Below are 19,666 nucleotides of genomic sequence, written 5' to 3'. Positions count from 1 at the left end.
ACTGAATATGTATAATATCTTTAGAATTATATTGATAAATATGTATAGTATCTACATAAAATTTAGGAAAACTTTTATAAATCTGTATTTAAAAATACATTCTTAAATGTGTATTCACGAAGCCTTTGTGAATAGATTTTTATGAATACCTAACTGAATTTGAATTATATATATATATATATATATATATTAAGATATTATTGAATATGTATAACATATTCATAGAGTTTGAGGAAGATCTTCCTTAATTTGATATAATTTTTTTTAACATATTATATATATATATTCAGAAATATCTTCATAAAGTTTAAAAGTTTTTTATATATTCAACAATATTTTCCTAAATATGTATATAAGTCAATTTAGGACGATATTGCTAAATTTACATTCAAAAAGATATCATAAACGTTCATAAAAGTCTTCTAAACTTTTTTTAGGAAAAATAATTTTCTAGAAAAAATTTAAAAAAAAAAACAAAATTAAGGAAAAATGTTTTTGAATTTTTTTTCAAAAGAAGAAATACTTTTTTTCAAAATTTTTAATACCATTAATTTTATATATTTAATAGTTTTCTAGCCGCAAGAACATTATATATGTTTCTAAACGCAACCGGACAACGTTAGTATCAATCAATCAGCTTAAGTTACCGAACAACGGTAATTACTTTTAATATCAATCATAAAGCATCGAATATCTGAAATTGGTTCCAACTTTGAAAAGTTCAACTAGCTTCTCCAACCAAATTGAATAAGAAAAAGGAAAAAAATCATTAAAGAAGAATAAGAAACAAATTAATTGGGTCGTTGACAAAATAATTGAACAATGATATGCGCATCTTTCTTCACGAACTTGGAAGAATAAAAATGAATAAAAATAACAAGCTGCTCGTTGACATTTGATGCACGTTCTTGCACGTTTCACGATAGTTTGGCGCAGACATGCTTCCACGATTACTGAGATGCAAGCTAAACAAATAGAAAAAAATGGTAAAACCCCAGAACCTATATAAAGGCATGCACACAAGTAATATAGAACCATAAAAACAAAAACAAAAACCAACGCAGTGAAGTGTTGGAGAAGCAATCAAACTGCGAATGACATCTTCTCCCGGGATGGGGCGTTCAGCCCATCTCGTTTATGCTCTTGGTTTTGTAATCATGGCAACAATGGTTGCTGCTTCTTATGAGCCCTACACTTATAGCTCTCCACCACCACCAATGTACAATTCTCCTGCACCGAAAGTTGACTACAAGTCTCCACCACCTCCTTACGTATACAGTTCTCCTCCTCCTCCACCAATGTATTCGCCATCTCCTAAAGTGGACTATAAATCCCCACCACCTCCTTACGTCTACAGTTCACCACCACCGCCACACTATTCACCTTCTCCAAAGGTGGATTACAAATCTCCACCACCTCCTTACGTGTATAGCTCACCACCACCACCATATTACTCACCTTCTCCAAAGGTGGACTACAAATCTCCACCACCTCCTTACGTCTACAGCTCCCCACCACCACCACCATACATATATAGTTCTCCACCCCCACCACCATACTACTCACCTTCTCCTAAGGTAGACTACAAGTCTCCACCACCTCCTTACGTCTATAGCTCTCCACCACCGCCCCCTTACGTTTACAACTCACCACCACCACCCCCATACTACTCACCCTCTCCTAAAGTTGATTACAAATCTCCTCCACCACCTTACGTCTACACTTCTCCACCACCACCATACTATTCACCTTCTCCAAAACCCGAATACAAATCTCCACCACCTCCATATGTTTACAACTCTCCACCACCACCATACTACTCACCTTCTCCAATGATTGATTACAAATCTCCACCACCTCCTTACGTCTACAGCTCTCCACCCCCACCATATTACTCACCTTCACCTAAACCAATATACAAATCTCCACCCCCACCGTATGCTTACAGCTCACCACCACCACCATACTACTCGCCTTCACCCAAACCCATATACAAATCTCCACCCCCACCATATGTCTACAGCTCCCCACCACCACCTTATTACTCTCCGTCACCCAAACCGTCATACAAGTCTCCACCACCTCCATACGTATACAACTCTCCACCACCACCATACTACTCTCCTTCTCCTAAACCCGCATACAAATCGCCACCACCACCATATGTCTACAGCTCACCACCACCACCATACTACTCGCCTTCACCTAAACCAGCATACAAATCTCCACCACCACCATATATCTACAGCTCTCCCCCACCACCATACTACTCGCCTTCACCCAAGCCCGTATACAAATCCCCACCACCGCCATACGTCTACAGCTCCCCACCCCCACCTTACTATTCTCCATCACCTAAACATGTATACAAATCTCCACCACCTCCGTATGTCTACAGCTCTCCGCCACCACCATACTACTCTCCTTCTCCTAAGCCCGCGTACAAATCTCCTCCACCACAATATGTCTACAGTTCTCCTCCACCACCATACTATTCTCCTTCCCCTAAGCCCGCATACAAATCACCACCACCGCCATATGTGTACAGTTCTCCCCCGCCACCATATTACTCGCCTTCTCCCAAACCCGCTTACAAATCTCCACCACCACCATATGTATACAGCTCCCCACCTCCACCTTATTACTCTCCTTCACCAAAACCTGTATACAAATCACCACCACCACCATATGTTTACAACTCTCCACCACCACCATACTATTCACCATCACCTAAGGTGGTATACAAATCTCCACCACACCCACATGTTTGTGTCTGTCCACCTCCTCCTCCATGTTACTCTCATTCTCCAAAGATTGAGTACAAATCTCCTCCAACACCATATGTTTACCATTCCCCACCTCCCCCACCTTATTACTCGCCTTCACCTAAACATGCATACAAATCCCCACCACCGCCGTACGTCTACAGTTCTCCACCACCACCATACTACTCTCCTACTCCTAAGCATGCATACAAATCTCCTCCACCACCATACGTTTACAGCTCCCCACCACCACCATACTACTCTCCTTCCTTTAAGCCCACATACAAATCTCCTCCACCACCGTATGTCTATAGCTCTCCACCCCCACCACCGTATTACTCCCCTTCTCCAAAGGTTGAGTACAAATCTCCTCCACCACCATATGTTTACAGCTCTCCACCTCCATCACCGTATTACTCTCCTTCTCCAAAGGTTGAGTACAAATCTCCTCCACCACCATATGTCTACAGCTCTCCTCCCCCACCACCGTATTATTCTCCTTCCCCAAAGGTTGAATACAAATCTCCCCCACCACCATATTATTCTCCTTCTCCAAAGGTTGAGTACAAATCTCCTCCACCACCATATGTTTACAGCTCTCCACCTCCACCACCGTATTACTCTCCTTCTCCAAAGGTTGAGTACAAATCTCCTCCACCACCATATGTCTACAGCTCTCCTCCCCCACCATCGTATTATTCTCCTTCCCCAAAGGTTGAATACAAATCTCCCCCACCACCATATGTCTACAGCTCTCCACCCCCACCACCATATTATTCTCCTTCTCCAAAGGTTGAGTACAAATCTCCTCCACCACCATATGTTTACAGCTCTCCACCTCCACCACCTTATTACTCTCCCTCTCCAAAGGTTGAGTACAAATCTCCTCCACCACCATATGTCTACAGCTCCCCACCTCCACCACCGTATTACTCTCCTTCTCCGAAGGTTGAGTACAAATCTCCTCCACCACTATATGTCTACAGCTCTCCACCTCCACCACCATATTACTCTCCTTCTCCAAAGGTTGAGTACAAATCTTCCCCACCACCTTATGTTTACAGTTCACCACCTCCACCAGCGTATTACTCTCCATCACCAAAGGTTGACTACAAATCGCCACCCCCACCGTATGTCTACACATCTCCACCACCACCAGCATACTCTCCATCTCCAAAGGCCGAATACAAATCTCCTCCTCCACCTTCGTATTATTAAACTCGTTCTAAATAATTCATAAATAAGATACCAAGTCTCATCTGATGTTTTGTCTTTTTATTTTTCTTGTGCTAGTCCTTTTTAATTTTCAAAGTTGGAATGGATTCTTTGGCTATTGAAATTTCATTTAAATTCATGTTTCCATTGTCTTTTATATTTGTTACGTGGTTGCCTTTAATGCATATGTAAGTTTGCTGCAGTTCTATGCATCATGTTCTTGACCTTATTGTTTGGGACAGTATTATTATGCTATCCAGATTGCCTATATAAATTTCCCTGATAAATAAAGCTACTCGTATAATTCACAATTTCTCATAGTTATGATGTCGTTTCTATTACTTTCAGTTAAATGAAAACAACGGACCATCAATTTCTTCTTTTTTATCAAAATTATACTCACATTATCTATTGACTAACCACGTCGTTAAATTGGCTTTATCAATCAATTCTGGTAGACATAGTCTTATTTATTCTGTGTTTGGATGAAAGTATGGTTGTATCAAGTTACAGTTAAATGTCAAATACATTTGAAGAGAACATTTGAAGAAAAAATAATATGGTTTTATGGATTTGGATAGGAGATTAAGTCAATTATATTAGAGATTTATATCAGGGTGTTTAAATGTGTGTTAATGAGATCTTAGTGGTTTATTAAACACATGTATAAATTACATGTACAAGAAAAGTAAGTATTTATTTCCATTTAAACGATAATTGAGAAATAAAATGGTTTACTTGAGAATTGGGTCTTTTTACTTGAATTTAAAAGTCAGAGATTGTTTTGGAAAATTTTCCCTTATAACATAAACTAGACTTTGACCCGCGCGCCTGCGCGGGTGTATATTTTGAAAAATATGTTGATATTTGTTTTTCATGTAATTATTAGTATTATGAAAAATGAATCCGAGGAACATAACCGATACCGATCCAAAAATATAGTACCAAACCCGAACATAAATTAATTAAATATTCTAATTATTCAAAATTTTGTTATTTAGATAACCGAATCTGATCCGAACCGAAGTATTTGGGTATCCGAATTTATCTAAAAATAGATTTATATACTTATATATATATTAGTTATTTTTAGATTTAACGTATATAAAATATAAAGAATGATACTTTTAAATTAGTTTAAATACTTGAAAATATATATATATAGTCTAAAGTAAATATCTGAAATAGTTAAAGTATACTCAAATCACCAAAAATACTTAAAATAATTATTGATTTCGTATCCAAAATTTTAAATCAAGTCAATTGATATGTTAAGCTTAAGTATTATGATATATGTTATTCAAATTTATACGTAATATATTATTTTATTTATACATTTTGAGAAATTTAAAATATATAATGATTTATGAATTTAAAAATAATTTAAATTAGTTATCCAAACCCGAACCAAACCCGCAAAGATCCGAATCGAACTCAAACCAAAATTTAGAAACATTCTAATAAGGCTGAAATCTTTGACCCCGAAAACCCGAAATGCAAACCGATCAGAACTAAACCCGTATGGGTACCCAAAAGCCCATCTCTAGTCATTATTATATATTGTATTTTGTCATCATATAATTAATCGTATTTTATATGTACCATCATATAAGTAATAATATAATTAATAGTATTTTATACATACCATCATATAAATAATTACATATATTATATTTTTAAAACTTAATATGAAATATAAAAACCATAATTTAAGTTGATATTTCAAATTGGGCTTTGTATTATATTTTTCTTATATATATTGATAATATTGTTTTATAATGGTTATTGAAAAATAGTTTAGTAAAAATCCAGTTTTGAATATATGTATATTTTTGAATCAATTTTTAATATAAATCAATTTTGAATTATTATTTTGATTTGAAATATGTATATAAAGTTTAAATTTTGTTTTATGGTTAGTTTAGAAAAAAAAATGTAGGCAATTAGATTGACCCATTTTGGTATATTTTAATACTGGTCTAGATAACTTTCAATTTAAAAAAAAAACATAAGCCCATTACTTTTTTTCTTAATCTATCCTTGTTTTCAAACAAAAATATTTTTTTTTTAAAAGACTACAATCCATGTTTCCAAACAGTCTAAATTTTTTAATAGTCCTATTCAAGTCTCCAAACACTCCAATTTTGTACTTGAGTTTTAATAAGATAGATAGTGAATTGGGTCAAAATCCTAAAATAAGTTACTAATTAAGTAACTATCCATAAGATAAATTGTGTGGGGTTTAATATTCAACTTGGAGAATTGCAATTACAAAACAGTCCTTTTGGCTTATAGGAAATGTTTTTAAGAATATGCATCACGTAGGTTAAAAAGTGAAAAGGATGTAGAAGAAATAATATGGGGAACTAGATTTTGACCCGCGCTTTAAAGCGCGGGTTTTGTTTTCTTATTAAAATCTTGCTAAAAATATATACAGACTAACAATACAATGATACTGGTTCGGATCCAAGCCCAAGGTAAAGTACCTATTAATATTTTTTTAGACATGCGAGTCTCTGCTTGAGTTTGGATCTTACTCGAGACCCAATCGGATAACTAACGTACATGAAATCTTTGTGTATATTAGATATATTTATGTATTTCTGATATGTTTTTGTACTACGAATATTATTTTAAGTTTCGGATTTTGGTTTTTGCTTATAGTTTGAGGCTCCATGTAAAATTTCAAAATTTAAAATATATTTGGATATTTAGATGAAATTTTAGGGGTTTTTTGGTTTATCTGGTCAAATTCGCGTCATTTTAAGTATTTAAATACTTTTGGATATTTTTGTGTTTCATGTATTTTTAAAGTTTTTGGTACTTCGAATCATTTTTAGATCCTAAATATCTGAAACTGATCTGGACCTATTAGGTATCCAAAAATTATATGTAGTTTACATGTATCTTAATTATTGATCCAAACACAATAAGAACTGACACGAACCCAAAACAAAAAAAAATCAAATACCTACTTAGGTCTAAATGTCTAGGATCCGAAAGACCCATGCTCGAAAGAAACCGATCCGTACTTGACCTGAAAATCGAATGCCTAAGCCTACTCTCTTTTCTATTATTGTTATTATTATTATTATTATTATTATTATTATTACTACTATTACTATTACTATTACTATTACTATTACTATTACTATTACTATTATTATTATTATTATTATTATTATTATTATTATTATTATTATTATTATTATTATTATTATTATTATTATTATTATTGAAAAAAAAACTAGGATAGTTTTAGTAAAAATTTAAACAATCAAATATTAGTTTAGAACTTAAGGTTTTTGATTGGCTACTATTCGTATATTTTAAAATTACCTAACCAACATTATAAAGAAGCCAAACAGTGAAAATTGATTAATAGTACAGTTTGAAAATGAGTACTATATTACCGCATGGGATAAGTAAATATATATCTAATATACTGATGTGTGATGTAAGAAAATATAGTATAATATTGTACAATTATATTATTAGGGAATCTAGAAAACTATAAGATTTGGACTGATTCATTTGAAAACCACGAAAGTAACCTATATATTTGAATGCAATGTTACATCATATATACAAAATCTCTTTTCAAATGTTATTTGGTAACCGTAATATCTAGAAATACATATTTTTAATAGATCAGATATGTCACACAGATTTTCTAAATAATGAACAAATATCTAACAATTAGAGAATTAATATATTACCTAAACTATTAGAGAAAGATATTCGCTAGAATCTTATTTGGTTGTTATATTAAATGTTATTATAATATTTGGTTATATATTATAGGTTGGACTAAAAATGAAAGTGTGCAACAACTTTTTTTAAGTAGATTTTTAAAACTCCTTTCCTTTTAATAGTATTGATTAGTAATGATTACCTACGGTTTGAGTAATATGAATTGGCTAATGAGAAACTTAGTAGTTCTGACACAAGGAGCTTCATGCAAAGAAAAAAAGAAGGAAAATCACAGCAGAGTCTAAAAAGATTGTATAGGGAGAGAGGCAAAAAATTCGTGATATCATATTTTATAGATTGTTCAACATTTACAAGTTATTAAATTTTTTTCAATGTAACGTTAAATTTGGATATGTTACATAATCTTTTTTTTTGTCAAAAAATCATTCGATTGCAATAAAACCAGTGCTAAGACATGGCCACAAGGAGTTCATACAAAAGAAAGCTTGAAAGGAATTAAACTAACGACATCAGTAGATGCCCAAAAACTAAGCCCAACAGGGAAAAGAAGAAATAATGAGTGTCTTCTTAGCCATCAGTAGAAAGAGGATCAATACTCCACGATCCAATCAACTTACAGGACAGCCACCTCTGCTTCTGATCGCAATAAAGAACTGAGCCAATAGATATGCAAGTAGAAGCTCAGATGAGAGACTTAGCCTTAGGATGACGAGGGGGAAGGAGGATAAATACCAAAGCATTAACTGAACTTGAGGGACTAATGAAAATTCATGAGTTAACACCATGAGTACTGCAAGCTCTGCTTTTATCCACAATAGTGTCTTGAGAAGAACCCAACATGATTCAAAGTCCAACTCCAAATGATGAATCCCTATCAATTCAGATCAATGACAGTCCAACATACATCTAGGTATTGTTGTGTCTCCCATAAACCCTAAATGAAAACCATCTTGTAACAGGGAGCAAGGCATAACTCCTCTGACAAGAACCAGGGACAAACTGAACATGGATGACAAGCACAAGAAGCGTCACCATCCAACTCTAACCAATCGGAGAAGCAAAGCAGTCATAAGACTCAACCCGAAACTTAAAAAAAAAGAACCTGAACCAACTACCATACATGGCTGGCCCTGGGCTAAAGCCCGTAAAGCATAGGCTTTAGGCACCAAGAAATATAGGAAAATTAGGGGCGCCAAAGTTTACAATATCTGCTCTGGTCTAGTGATCTTTGTTATTGGCATCTGGTCATAAAGGTAACGGGTTCAAAGCTCAAGTCCTTTATTCTTATTTTTTATAACATTTTGTCCATTTTCTAATTATAGATTTGATTCTCTTTTACGGAAGATTTTGGTAACATCATTTATTAGGAGATTTCCATTTATTAGCCCATTTTGTTTATGTATTTCTTTATAGGGGTTTTTGCCAAAACTAACCCACAACTTGATTTTAATCTCAAATATATACCCAAACTTGAATCAAATGCAAAACTAACCTAAAAGCCTAGTGAAATTACAGCTCAACCCCTTGTGACCAAACAAAAAAACAGAAGCTATTTTTACGAATATAGCCCCAGTAAATCGTTTGAGTCGTCTGAGATGTTGGAAGTCGTCTGGACGACTGAAGTGTAAGTCGTCTGGTACCAGTTTATTTTAAAAATAATTTATAAATCTTGTAAAAAAATATTTTGATGCATGAAAAATAAAAATCAAGTAATTATAAACAGTTTTAAGTGATATAAATTAAGATATGATAAAATTGATTTGTTTTGAAGATAGATGAGTGGAAGTAGTGAATCATGAAATACTTTGGTTTAGGAGTTTGACAAACATATGTTGTAGTATTGTATGTATTGTTAGGGTTAGATTTTGGAAAACTAAAATGTTTTTTTTTTTAAATTAGTTTTCACCTATATGTGTTTATTTCTGTGTATAGTAAACACTTTTCAAGTTTGATTTGGTTTTATGAAGTGTTTAATTAGATAATTAAGTTTAGGGGTTATGTTTAGGGTGTGGACGACTTATATTTCAGTCGTCTGTTGAATAATTTACCCGGACGACGTATATTTCAGTCGTCCACATCGTACCGAACCTTTAATTTTACCAAAGTACGTTTTAACCTAACCGGATCATTTTACTCGGATGACTTACATTTCAGTCGTCTGGTGAAGAAATTAAAACAGATGACTTACATGTAAGTCGTCCAAATATTCCCGCCTAAAATTTTTTTTAACAATTATTTTCCCGCTTAAATAATTTAAACCAGACGACTTTTTTGTAAGTCGTCTGGAAAATCTTCTATTTTAGTTTCCCGCTAAAAATATTTAATTTCCCGCTAAAAATATTAAACTCTTCTGGACGACTTACATGTAAGTCGTCTGTTTTAATTTCTTCACCAGACGACTGAAATGTAAGTTGTCCAGGAAGTCGTCTGAGTCAAAAATATTTAACCTAATTTGATTTTTTGTCTCCCTATATAAAGAAAAATTTACACATTCTCTTTCCTCCTCTCAAATGGCTGCAACAAAAATGTAATGTTCATTATTCTAAAACTCTCCAACCTCTCTCTAATCTCTTTGACTTGAAAACACCAAACTTTATATGAATTTTTCAGTTTTGTCTCATGTATTTCTTACTAATCTATCTCTTTTGCAGGTTTTTAATCAAATGGTACTCATCTTCCACTAATTTAAAGGTATATCTATTAATTTTAGATATGTATTTTTTGTGTTCTATAAATGTAGATTTATCTAATCTTCCACTCATTTTCTCTATTTTTAAGTCATTTGAACGTTTTTGGATATGCAGGTTTTTCAGATCTGGATTTGATATGCAGGTTTTTCAGATCTGGAAGACTTCTGAGACGACTTACCTGTTAGTCGTCTGGAAGTCGTCTGGAAGTCGTCTGGACTTCTTGAAAATCTTCTGACAAAGTCGTCTGGACTTCCAGGAAGTCGTCTGGACTTCCAGGAAGTCGTCTGGATTTTTCTGAGCGTTTTGGTAAGTTCTTATGTCTGATTTTCCTTCATTTGGTAACTTATTGTTGTATAAAGTTCTTACTTTTTTCCCAAACTAAAACTCTCCAAACCCACTCTAATCTCTTTGACTTGAAAACACCAAACTTTATATGAATTTTTCAGTTTTGTCTCATGTCTTTCTTACTAATCTATCTTTTTTGCAGGTTTTTAATTAGATGGTACTCATCTTCCACTAATTTAAAGGTAGATCTATTATTTTTAGATATGTATTTTTGTGTGTTCTGTAAAGGTAGATTTATCTAATCTTCCACTCATTTTTTCTGTTTTTAAGCCATTTGAACGTTTTTGAATATGCAGGTTTTTCAGATCTGGATTTAATATGCAGGTTTTTCAGATCTGGAAGACTTCTGAGACGACTTACTTGTTAGTCGTCTGGAAGTCGTCTGGAAGTCGTTTGGAAGTCGTCTGGACTTCCTAAAAGTCGTCTGGACTTCCTGTAAAGTCGTCTGGAAGTCGTCTGAACTTCCTAAAAGTCTTTTGACAAAGTCGTCTGAACTTCCTGGAAGTCGTCTGGACTTCTTAGAAGTCGTCTGAACTTCTTAAAAGTCGTCTTGTCTTGTCTACTCAAGTGGAATCCAAGCTTGTCTTTGTAGAGGAATGATCTATAATAGTTTTGTTTGTGGTCTATTTTGTGAATTGCATGTCTACTCTTTTAGTTGTGATTTTTTTGTAAAATCAGTAATAATATTTTCCAAGATGTATTAAATGTGCTAACAATGTGTTTACACATTTACAAATCAATGAAATAATAGACTTCAGTAGCCTTTTTCATATCTTTGGATCTCTCATATGCAATAATAAACTGCAATGGCCTTTTTCTCATCTTAATAAACAAGAATGTTGGTAGCTTCATATTGATACAACATTTTAAGAAGCATTTAACCCTTCTTCCAACTCATAACAATAGTCATCATTATTGTCTATAACAATAATACTTAAGAGATGAAAACAAACAATAGTAACTAGTCAAAGCATAACATATTTTTTATAAGTTTGCGTTGAAAAACTTAGTCAAATTTAGTAAAACTAAGGGAGAGAACATATTTTGTAAATATGAGTTTTACATATCTTGAAGTTAATTATCACTCTTAAAAATACAAGTTATTCAAAAACTAACGTAGAAGACTTAAAAACTAGCGGAGAAGACGCGGACGACTTCAATCTAAGTTGTCCAGACGACTAAACTATACGTCGTCTGGTCAACGCAGAGGTTATTTTTGCAATTGACTTTGAAATCTGTTATTTCGGACGACTGAAAAATAAGTCGTTTACTATTGTTTGGTTAAAAAAAACTCCAAAAAAGCTAGACGACTTACATTTCAGTCGTCATAGGTTAGTTTTGCATTTGACTGGATTATTTCAGAAGTTTGACTTTTCTGGACGACTTACATTTCAGTCGTCTAGTGAAAATTAAAATAATAATATTTTTTTAAAAGTAGACGACTTACAGTTAAGTCTTCATAGGTTAGTTTTGTAATTGAAAAAAAAAAGTTCAAGATTTAATTATATACAGACGACTTATAATTCAGTCGTCCACGAGACGACTGAAATGTAAGTCGTCCAGGATTTACGAGGTTTGACCAGAATCTCGGAAAAAAATCATGGACGACTTACAAGTAAGTCGTCTAGTGGACGACTGAATTATAAGTCGTCTGTGTATAATTAAGTCTTGAAGTTTTTTTTTCAATTGCAAAACTAACCTATGACTACTTAATTGTAAGTCGTTTACTTTTAAAAAAATATTATTATTTTAATTTTCGACAGACGACTGAAATGTAAGTCGGCTGGGGAACTCAAACTTCTGAAATTATCCAGTCAAATGCAAAACTAACCTATGACGACTGAAATGTAAGTCGTCTAGGTTCTTTAGAAATTTTTTTGAAACCAAACAATAGTAGGCGACTTAACTTTCAGTCGTCTCAGGTTACAGATTTCAAAGTCAATTGCAAAAATAACCTCTGCGTTGACCAGACGACTTCCAGGTAAGTTGTCTACAGCTAGACGACTTACACTTCCAGGTAAGTCGTCTACAGCCAGACGACTTCCCAAGTAAGTCGTCTGACGAACAGATCTGGAAAAAAACTCGATGTCATACTTTAAATTGGTGAGATAAGTTCCTTAGCATACATAAGGCTTCTCCAAGCACACAGAATCACAAACGAAAGTCACCCACCCAGAATCGTTAGCTTCTATGACTCTATGAACCATAAAAATTTTAGAATCAAAATCTTGGGTTTTTTTAGCTCATTGTGGAGAGAAAGTGAGAGATATGTTGTGTTTACTTCACAAGAATGGAAAAAGAAGAAGGGTAAATCGATTTTGGGAGCATTAAGAGCTTCAAATTGGTTGTTCATGGTGGTTGTGGTATTGATAACAATGGCAATCTTGTAATTACTTGAAGATGATGAGGGTGAGAGAGTAAAGATGTCATTTTCGAAAAGAAAAAAAAAATTGATGGCATTTTCGTAAATTATATGAACTTGTGGGGTGAATAGGGCAAAACCAATTTTCAAAAAAAAAAAGGAGGTTAGTTTTGTGTTTGACTTTAAGTTGTAGGTCAATTTTACAAAAAGCCCTTCTTTATAACTCTCTTATCTATTTCTCTATATCCATATATTTGTTAAAAGATAATGTTATCAAAATTGGCTCTAATCGGTAATCCTTCAACCATAACAATCTTTTTTTTTAACAAAAAATCTAATTATTAGTTCTCATATTACACATTTTATTGTGATTAATCTTCTTTGTCAAAATAGTTGTATCTTTTTAAGTCATTTTCTCTCTTTTTTTTTTTGGGAATGTTCTTGTAGTATCTTATAATCTTTTGAAGTTCAATAAAATAAAACAAGTTGAAATTGATATATACATGATTGTATCATATGTTTTGTTCTACTATATATAATAACTTTTGGATTTGTAAAAAAATACTACTATAAAATAGGATTATAATTAGAATTGTTGTCAAATGCAATTATAAAAACGGCTAACATCCTGTAATTTCTAAACAAATGAATGATTGTTGTCTAAACACAAAAGAAATTTCTTATAGTCAATTCTGATTTTAGTTGCTTATTTAAAAATTCAATTTTTATAGAATTTTATAAAGAATTATCTACGATAAATGATATACAACTTAACTAAAACACTTGATTATTTGAAATTAGAAAATTATTTTCAAGAAAATGCTAGAATTTTTTTTTCAAAATAATATTTTGACGTTTTGTATTTTATTTCTTTGAAAATAATATAATGTTTAATAGTATTATTTTAATATTTTTAACTATATAAAGTTCTTATTTATAATTAGAGGCGTTATTTTTTGGTACGCTTTAGGCGCCATAATAATCCGGACCGGCACTGCTACTATAGCAAATCCTAAACACAAATGAATGGCAACAAAGAACTAAAACCGTCGCACATGACAAGCCATACAAGATTCCATTGCAAAAGAATCAAGCTACCCAACAGCTAAATGTAAAGACTATTGGGAAAATCAGCAACAAAGGTCTACCAACACCACCAGAACCATCACGCAAGGAAATCCGCCACTTTCACCACCATATACACTCCAGACACACCTTCCTTGCTCTAAATCCATGTAGAACATCATAAAGCTACACGAAGACCATCAACGACCTGCAAAAGAGGCCATACGGAGAGAGAATAGACGACTTTAGATAGAAAGAGGCCATATGGCGGGTCAGGCCCTGCGGGCTACGTTCCTCAAAATGGCTGAACAAACCCGTACCGCAAAACATGTAAGCCTTTGCGGATCGGCCCGCGGGACATAGAAATACAAACTGGCATATGGCTCCTGAACGCTTCAAGACATGATTCAGGACGCTTTATTAGTTTCATGACGCATCAGTAAGTGAGTTTAGTCGAGGATTGAACTGGATAAGGCAATACACTTGTTAGTTGAAGATTTTAGTTGGATCAAAACACTAGTTTATTTACTTTTGTTAGACTCCAAACATTTTAAAAATAAACAATACTTTAGTTGCTGAATCCAAACATCATAACTCATATGTTCATAACAAATGCTTTAGTTTTCTGAATCCAAAATTAAATAAAACCAACACCAAATCAAAGATGCTAATCCCAAAAATAAATAAAAAGAAAACACCAATCACACTTCTTGTTCTTCATCTTTGTCACCAACAAGCGATAAAAAGACGAAAATTTCTTTTCTTCACCATCAACTTCATCTTCTGCATATAAGAATAATAGAAGTCAGTTAAAGTTATATTGAAACCTAAAACTCCAAAATGTATGATAATGTGAACAAATACATATTGGCAAAACTATGAAGAACCCATGGCAGGAATTAGATCTTCTTCTTCGGTGGAAAGTGAGTTTTCAAACTTCTTATAATAACTTGAAGAAGCTCCACCGGTGCAGATCGAAGTCTATCTCTCTCTCTCTCTCTCTCTCTCTCTCTATCTCTCTCTCTCTCTCTCTCTCTCTCTCTCTCTCTCTCTCTCTCTCTCTCTCTCTCTCTCTCTCTCTCTCTCTCTCTCTCTCTCTCTCTCTCAATGTTTTAGGCGAAAGCAGAAATGGGGACTTAGGGTTGCGGGTCTTCAAACTCCCGCTTTCGACCCGTCCCGCTTTCGATCCGTCCCGCTTTGAACCCGTCCCGCGAGGCCCGCAAATTTGCGGGTTTAACAAATGGAGGCCCAATCCCGCCTGCAACAAGCCTTTACAGGCCAGGTCCGTGGTCCAGGTCCTTGATTGCCATCCCTACCTCGAGTGGACCATCCATTCTGATTCACAAAATCACTAGCAGTCGCTCTACGGGGTAATTCAATGTATGTATAGAGTTCATACTGGTCATGTTAAACATCTCCAACCCATTATTATTTTAACCTCTAAAAACTATAATAGAAAAAAATAATACTTCAACCCAACTTCATTTTTTCCTTTAAAATAAAGATTGCTATTTTTCTTCTTAATATAGAGGCAAAAATAGTATTTTTCTATTAAAAAGTCATACTTCTATTTACAGAATAGTCTTTTAATTTTTAAACTTTTATAATTATAACCAGTCAACTATTTTTTTCAGAAAATACAGTTTTTATAAACATAGAATCACACTTTAAATTTATATAATAGTCTTTTTAAAAAAAATACTTTAAAGAAAGTCATAAATTTATGAAAATCTTGTAAAAGTTCAAAGTAGGTAAAGTTAATTATCAACTTTCGAAAATAAAAGGTACTTATTGTAAAATTTCAAAATATTCTTTTTAGAGATAAAAAATATAAAAATACATTGGAGAAACACATCTCTATTTTAGATAGCTATATTTTATAAGTAAAAATAGAAGAATATATAGGAGATGATCTAATCAAAGGCTCCATATCCAACCAGTTATCAAACCAGAAACTTTCCTCTGCTCCTGTTATGTCAATCAAACGGTAGTAACTTTTCGTATCAATCAGAGAGAGAAAATGGGAATATGGACATACGAGCATCGTACCATGTTATTTTCAGTAAAAAAAAAGAAGAAATACGAGCCTCGAATATTTGAAATTGGTCCCAAGTTTGAAAAGTTCAACTAACTTCTCCAACCAAAATGAATAAGAAAAGGAAAAATCATTAAAGAAGAATAAGAAACAAATTAATTGGGTCGTTGACAAAATAATTGAACAATGATATGCATCTTTCTTCACGAACTTGAAAGAATAAAAATAAGAAGCTGCTCGTTGACATTTGATGCACGTTCTTGCACGTTTCACGAAAGTTTGACGCAGACATGCTTCCACGATTACTGAGATGCAAGCTAAACAAATAGAAAAAAATGGTAGAACCCCAGAACCTATATAAAGGCATGCACAGAAGTAATGTAGAACCATAAAAACAAAAACAAAAACCAACGCAGTGAAGTGTTGTAGAAGCAATCAAACTGCGAATGACATCTTCTCCCGGGATGGGGCGTTCAGCCCATCTCGTTTATGCTCTTGGTTTTGTAATCATGGCAACAATGGTTGCTGCTTCTTATGAGCCCTACACTTATAGCTCTCCACCACCACCAATGTACAATTCTCCTGCACCGAAAGTTGACTACAACTCTCCACCACCTCCTTACGTATACAGTTCTCCTCCTCCTCCACCAATGTATTCGCCATCTCCTAAAGTGGACTATAAATCCCCACCACCTCTTTATGTCTACAGTTCACCACCACCGCCATACTATTCACCTTCTCCAAAGGTGGATTACAAATCTCCACCACCTCCTTACGTGTATAACTCACCACCACCACCATATTACTCACCTTCTCCAAAGGTGGACTACAAATCTCCACCACCTCCTTACGTCTACAGCTCCCCACCACCACCACCATACATATATAGTTCTCCACCCCCACCACCATACTACTCACCTTCTCCTAAGGTAGACTACAAGTCTCCACCACCTCCTTACGTCTATAGCTCTCCACCACCGCCCCCTTACGTTTACAACTCACCACCACCACCCCCATACTACTCACCCTCTCCTAAAGTTGATTACAAATCTCCTCCACCACCTTACGTCTACACTTCTCCACCACTCCCATACTCTTCACCTCCTCCAAAACCCGCATACAAATCTCCACCACCACCACCATATTACTCACCTTCTCCAAAGATTGATTACAAATCTCCACCACCTCCTTACGTCTACAGCTCTCCACCACCACCATATTACTCACCTTCACCAAAACCAATATACAAATCTCCACCCCCACCGTATGTTTACAGCTCACCACCACCACCATACTACTCGCCTTCACCCAAACCCATATACAAATCTCCACCCCCACCATATGTCTACAGCTCCCCACCACCACCTTATTACTCTCCGTCACCCAAACCATCATACAAGTCTCCACCACCTCCCTATGTATACAACTCTCCACCACCACCATACTACTCTCCTTCTCCTAAACCCGCATACAAATCGCCACCACCACCATATGTCTACAGCTCACCACCACCACCATACTACTCGCCTTCACCTAAACCAGCATACAAATATCCACCACCACCATATATCTACAGCTCTCCCCCACCACCATACTACTCGCCTTCACCCAAGCCCGTATACAAATTCCCACCACCGCCATATGTCTACAGCTCCCCACCTCCACCTTACTATTCTCCATCACCTAAACATGTATACAAATCTCCACCACCTCCGTATGTCTACAGCTCTCCGCCACCACCATACTACTCTCCTTCTCCTAAGCCCGCGTACAAATCTCCTCCACCACCATATGTCTACAGTTCTCCTCCACCACCATACTATTCTCCTTCCCCTAAGCCCGCATACAAATCACCACCACCGCCATATGTGTACAGTTCTCCCCCGCCACCATATTACTCGCCTTCTCCCAAACCCGCTTACAAATCTCCACCACCACCATATGTATACAGCTCCCCACCTCCACCTTATTACTCTCCTTCACCAAAACCTGTATACAAATCACCACCACCACCATATGTTTACAACTCTCCACCACCACCATACTATTCACCATCACCTAAGGTGGTATACAAATCTCCACCACACCCACATGTTTGTGTCTGTCCACCTCCTCCTCCATGTTACTCTCATTCTCCAAAGATTGAGTACAAATCTCCTCCAACACCATATGTTTACCATTCTCCACCTCCCCCACCTTATTACTCGCCTTCACCTAAACATGCATACAAATCTCCACCACCACCGTACGTCTACAGTTCTCCACCACCACCATACTACTCTCCTACTCCTAAGCATGCATACAAATCTCCTCCACCACCATACGTTTACAGCTCCCCACCACCACCATACTACTCTCCTTCCCCTAAGCCCACATACAAATCTCCTCCACCACCGTATGTCTATAGCTCTCCACCCCCACCACCGTATTACTCCCCTTCTCCAAAGGTTGAGTACAAATCTCCTCCACCACCATATGTTTACAGCTCTCCACCTCCACCACCGTATTACTCTCCTTCTCCAAAGGTTGAGTACAAATCTCCTCCACCACCATATGTCTACAGCTCTCCTCCCCCACCACCGTATTATTCTCCTTCCCCAAAGGTTGAATACAAATCTCCCCCACCACCATATGTCTACAGCTCTCCACCCCCACCACCATATTATTCTCCTTCTCCAAAGGTTGAGTACAAATCTCCTCCACCACAATATGTTTACAGCTCTCCACCTCCACCACCGTATTACTCTCCTTCTCCAAAGGTTGAGTACAAATCTCCTCCACCACCATATGTCTACAGCTCTCCTCCCCCACCACCGTATTATTCTCCTTCCCCAAAGGTTGAATACAAATCTCCCCCACCACCATATGTCTACAGCTCCCCACCTCCACCACCATATTATTCTCCTTCTCCAAAGATTGAGTACAAATCTCCTCCACCACCATATGTTTACAGCTCTCCACCTCCACCACCTTATTACTCTCCCTCTCCAAAGGTTGAGTACAAATCTCCTCCACCACCATATGTCTACAACTCCCCACCTCCACCACCATATTACTCTCCTTCTCCGAAGGTTGAGTACAAATCGCCACCCCCACCATATGTCTACACATCTCCACCACCACCAGCAGCATACTCTCCATCTCCAAAGGCCGAATACAAATCTCCTCCTCCACCTTCGTATTATTAAAGTCGTTCTATACAATTCATAAATAAGATACCAAGTCTCATCTGATGTTTTACTTTTCGTGTGCTAGTCCTTTTTAGTTTCCAAGGTTCGAATGAATTATTTGGCTATTGAAATTTCATTTAATTTCATGTTTCCATTGTCTTTTCTATGGGTTACATGGTTGCCTTTAATCCATATGTAAGTTTGTTGCAGTTCTATGCATCATGTTCTTGACCTTATTGTTTGGGCCAGTATTATTACGCTATCCAGATTGCCATATAAATTTCCCTGATAAATAAAGCTTCTAT

At 35.6% G+C, this 19,666-nt stretch overlaps 1 protein-coding gene across 5 annotated transcripts; it reads left to right on the top strand.

Moving 5' to 3' along the window:
* Positions 1–1,017: 1,017 nt before the first annotated feature.
* Positions 1,018–19,612, top strand: LOC106400570 (extensin-2-like). Of its 5 annotated transcripts, none has more exons than XM_048740948.1 (2): positions 1,018–3,300; positions 19,054–19,612. In XM_048740948.1, the coding sequence occupies exons 1-2, from the start codon at positions 1,095–1,097 to the stop codon at positions 19,377–19,379; spliced, it is 2,532 nt and encodes an 843-aa protein (XP_048596905.1). In that variant the 5' UTR covers positions 1,018–1,094; the 3' UTR covers positions 19,380–19,612. The 5 variants fall into 5 exon arrangements, with proteins under 5 accessions (XP_048596905.1, XP_048596904.1, XP_048596903.1 ...); XM_048740947.1 differs by lacking the exon at positions 19,054–19,612 and adding an exon at positions 3,313–4,182 and having other exon boundaries at positions 1,018–3,108; XM_048740946.1 differs by lacking the exon at positions 19,054–19,612 and adding an exon at positions 3,324–4,182 and having other exon boundaries at positions 1,018–3,119.
* Positions 19,613–19,666: the final 54 nt, after the last annotated feature.

Source organism: Brassica napus, chromosome A9 (genome assembly GCF_020379485.1).
Source record: "Brassica napus cultivar Da-Ae chromosome A9, Da-Ae, whole genome shotgun sequence".
Classification (NCBI taxonomy): Eukaryota; Viridiplantae; Streptophyta; class Magnoliopsida; order Brassicales; family Brassicaceae; genus Brassica; species Brassica napus.
This window is presented reverse-complemented; position numbering and strand designations above follow the sequence as displayed.

Coding starts and splice junctions, on each gene's coding strand:
- LOC106400570 (XM_048740944.1), top strand. CDS start 1,095: ATGACATCTTCTCCCGGGATGGGGCGTTCAGCCCATCTCGTTTATGCT.